This window comes from Elephantulus edwardii, unplaced genomic scaffold (genome assembly GCF_000299155.1).
Source record: "Elephantulus edwardii isolate Elephantulus edwardi_28Jun2011 unplaced genomic scaffold, EleEdw1.0 scaffold00257, whole genome shotgun sequence".
Taxonomy (NCBI): Eukaryota; Metazoa; Chordata; class Mammalia; order Macroscelidea; family Macroscelididae; genus Elephantulus; species Elephantulus edwardii.
Window position 1 is genome coordinate 388,606 of NW_006400007.1, and position 1,562 is coordinate 390,167.

A 1,562-nucleotide genomic window follows, 5' to 3' on the forward strand; every position below is an offset into this window, starting at 1 on the left:
AAAGGACACACTGACAAAGAAGATTAATCAGAACTGGCTTTGACAAGCACTGTGGCATCTGGACAAGAACAAACTGGGAGGAGGGTAGAGAGAATGGTGCAGCGGTGAATGAATGGAAACCCAAAATCTCTGTAAATGTTTATGAAAATTAATAAAATATAATTATAGAAAAAAAAAGATATGTCCTTTTGTATGGTAAATCACCTATTCTGCATCTTCAGTGTTTAATATCTTAGGTAAACTCAATTCAATGGCAAAAATAAATGCTGTGCTCAGATCAAGAATGTCTGATTAGCAAATACATCATATTTTTTTTATATGTCGTATTTTTTATTAACCAATCCATACCTTATTGACTCTCCAAAAAGGGTCCACCTCCTCTTAAGAGTAAAATGTTTGACAAGAAAAAAGGGACTTTTTATTGAGAGATAAAGCAATTTGCAAATTGGGAATGACAGGATCTAGAGGATTCTGTAGCATGTACTCAGGAGGAGACACTGAATTTTTAGTAAAAATTCAGAGACTGGTTAACATTTAAGCAATATTTACAAAACTGGGTGATGGTACATTGGAAATGACACACATTTCTAAAGCTGCTTTTAAAAATCCATTGCTATCAAGCCGATTCTGACGCATAGTAACCTTTGAGGACAGGGAAACTCCCTCACAGGGTGTGCAGCACTGCAATCTTTACAAAGTAGACCTACCCATCTTTCTTTTGCTGTTTTTTAGGTCATAAAATAATTACTAAGTTGGGTATATATTGCTTTATAACAACTTCATGGAGGGTGTGGAATTCTAATATTTACCGATATGTGTTTCTTCCGAGAGCTGTTTTTTTAGTTGGCTTCTTGAGTAGTATATAAACTTAACATGCAAACAAAATTTATATATATATACATATAAAAATAATTTTTTTTACAATTTTTACCAAATAATTGTTTAAAGGTATAGTGGAAAGCTATCTTTTTTAAAAATAGAAGTCATAGCCTTAGACTTTAGCACAATTCCCATCACACGTAAGGAGCCTGAGGTTCCTCGTGGGTGAGGAGCACCTTGCATTATGAGTTATCCCTTACCTTCTTCAGGGGCAGCAGAAGCTCCATCAGGGAGCATAGGCTGTACTAACTCCCCAGCTTCAGAATTATTCTCCAGATCATCCATTTGTATTCCTTCCAGGCGCCCTCCTTTAGCATTAGCCCTAAGAAAGAGGCAAATCAGGTGATACATTGGTTTAGCTGTTTCTGGTGTTATGTGCCGTTGAGTCGCTTGTGACTCACAGTGACCCTATGTACAACAGCCCTCAATTCTGCTCTGTTCTGTGCCAATCGCACTGTCTCCGACACACCCATCCTGATTACCCCAGTCACTCTATCAATCCACCTAATAGAGGGCCTTTCCCTCCTGCGCTGCCCCTCCATCCTCCCAAGCATGATGTCCCTCTCCAAGGATCGGTCCTTCCTTACAACATGTCCAAAGTATGTTAGAATCCTTGCCTCCAAGAAGCAGCCTGGTTTAATCCTCTCCAGGATGAATCTGTTTGTTTTCTTGGCAGTCCATGG

The 1,562-nt window shown here is 38.7% G+C and overlaps 1 protein-coding gene across 1 annotated transcript in view; it reads right to left on the reverse strand.

Moving 5' to 3' along the window:
- The window catches only part of TRIM37 (tripartite motif containing 37), a 104,190-nt gene that overhangs the window by 15,838 nt on the left and 86,790 nt on the right, over positions 1 to 1,562 (reverse strand). The window contains exon 22 of the mRNA XM_006899431.1: positions 1,080 to 1,201. Coding sequence (XP_006899493.1) covers positions 1,080 to 1,201 — 122 coding nt within the window. The remainder of the gene's footprint in view (positions 1 to 1,079; positions 1,202 to 1,562) is intronic.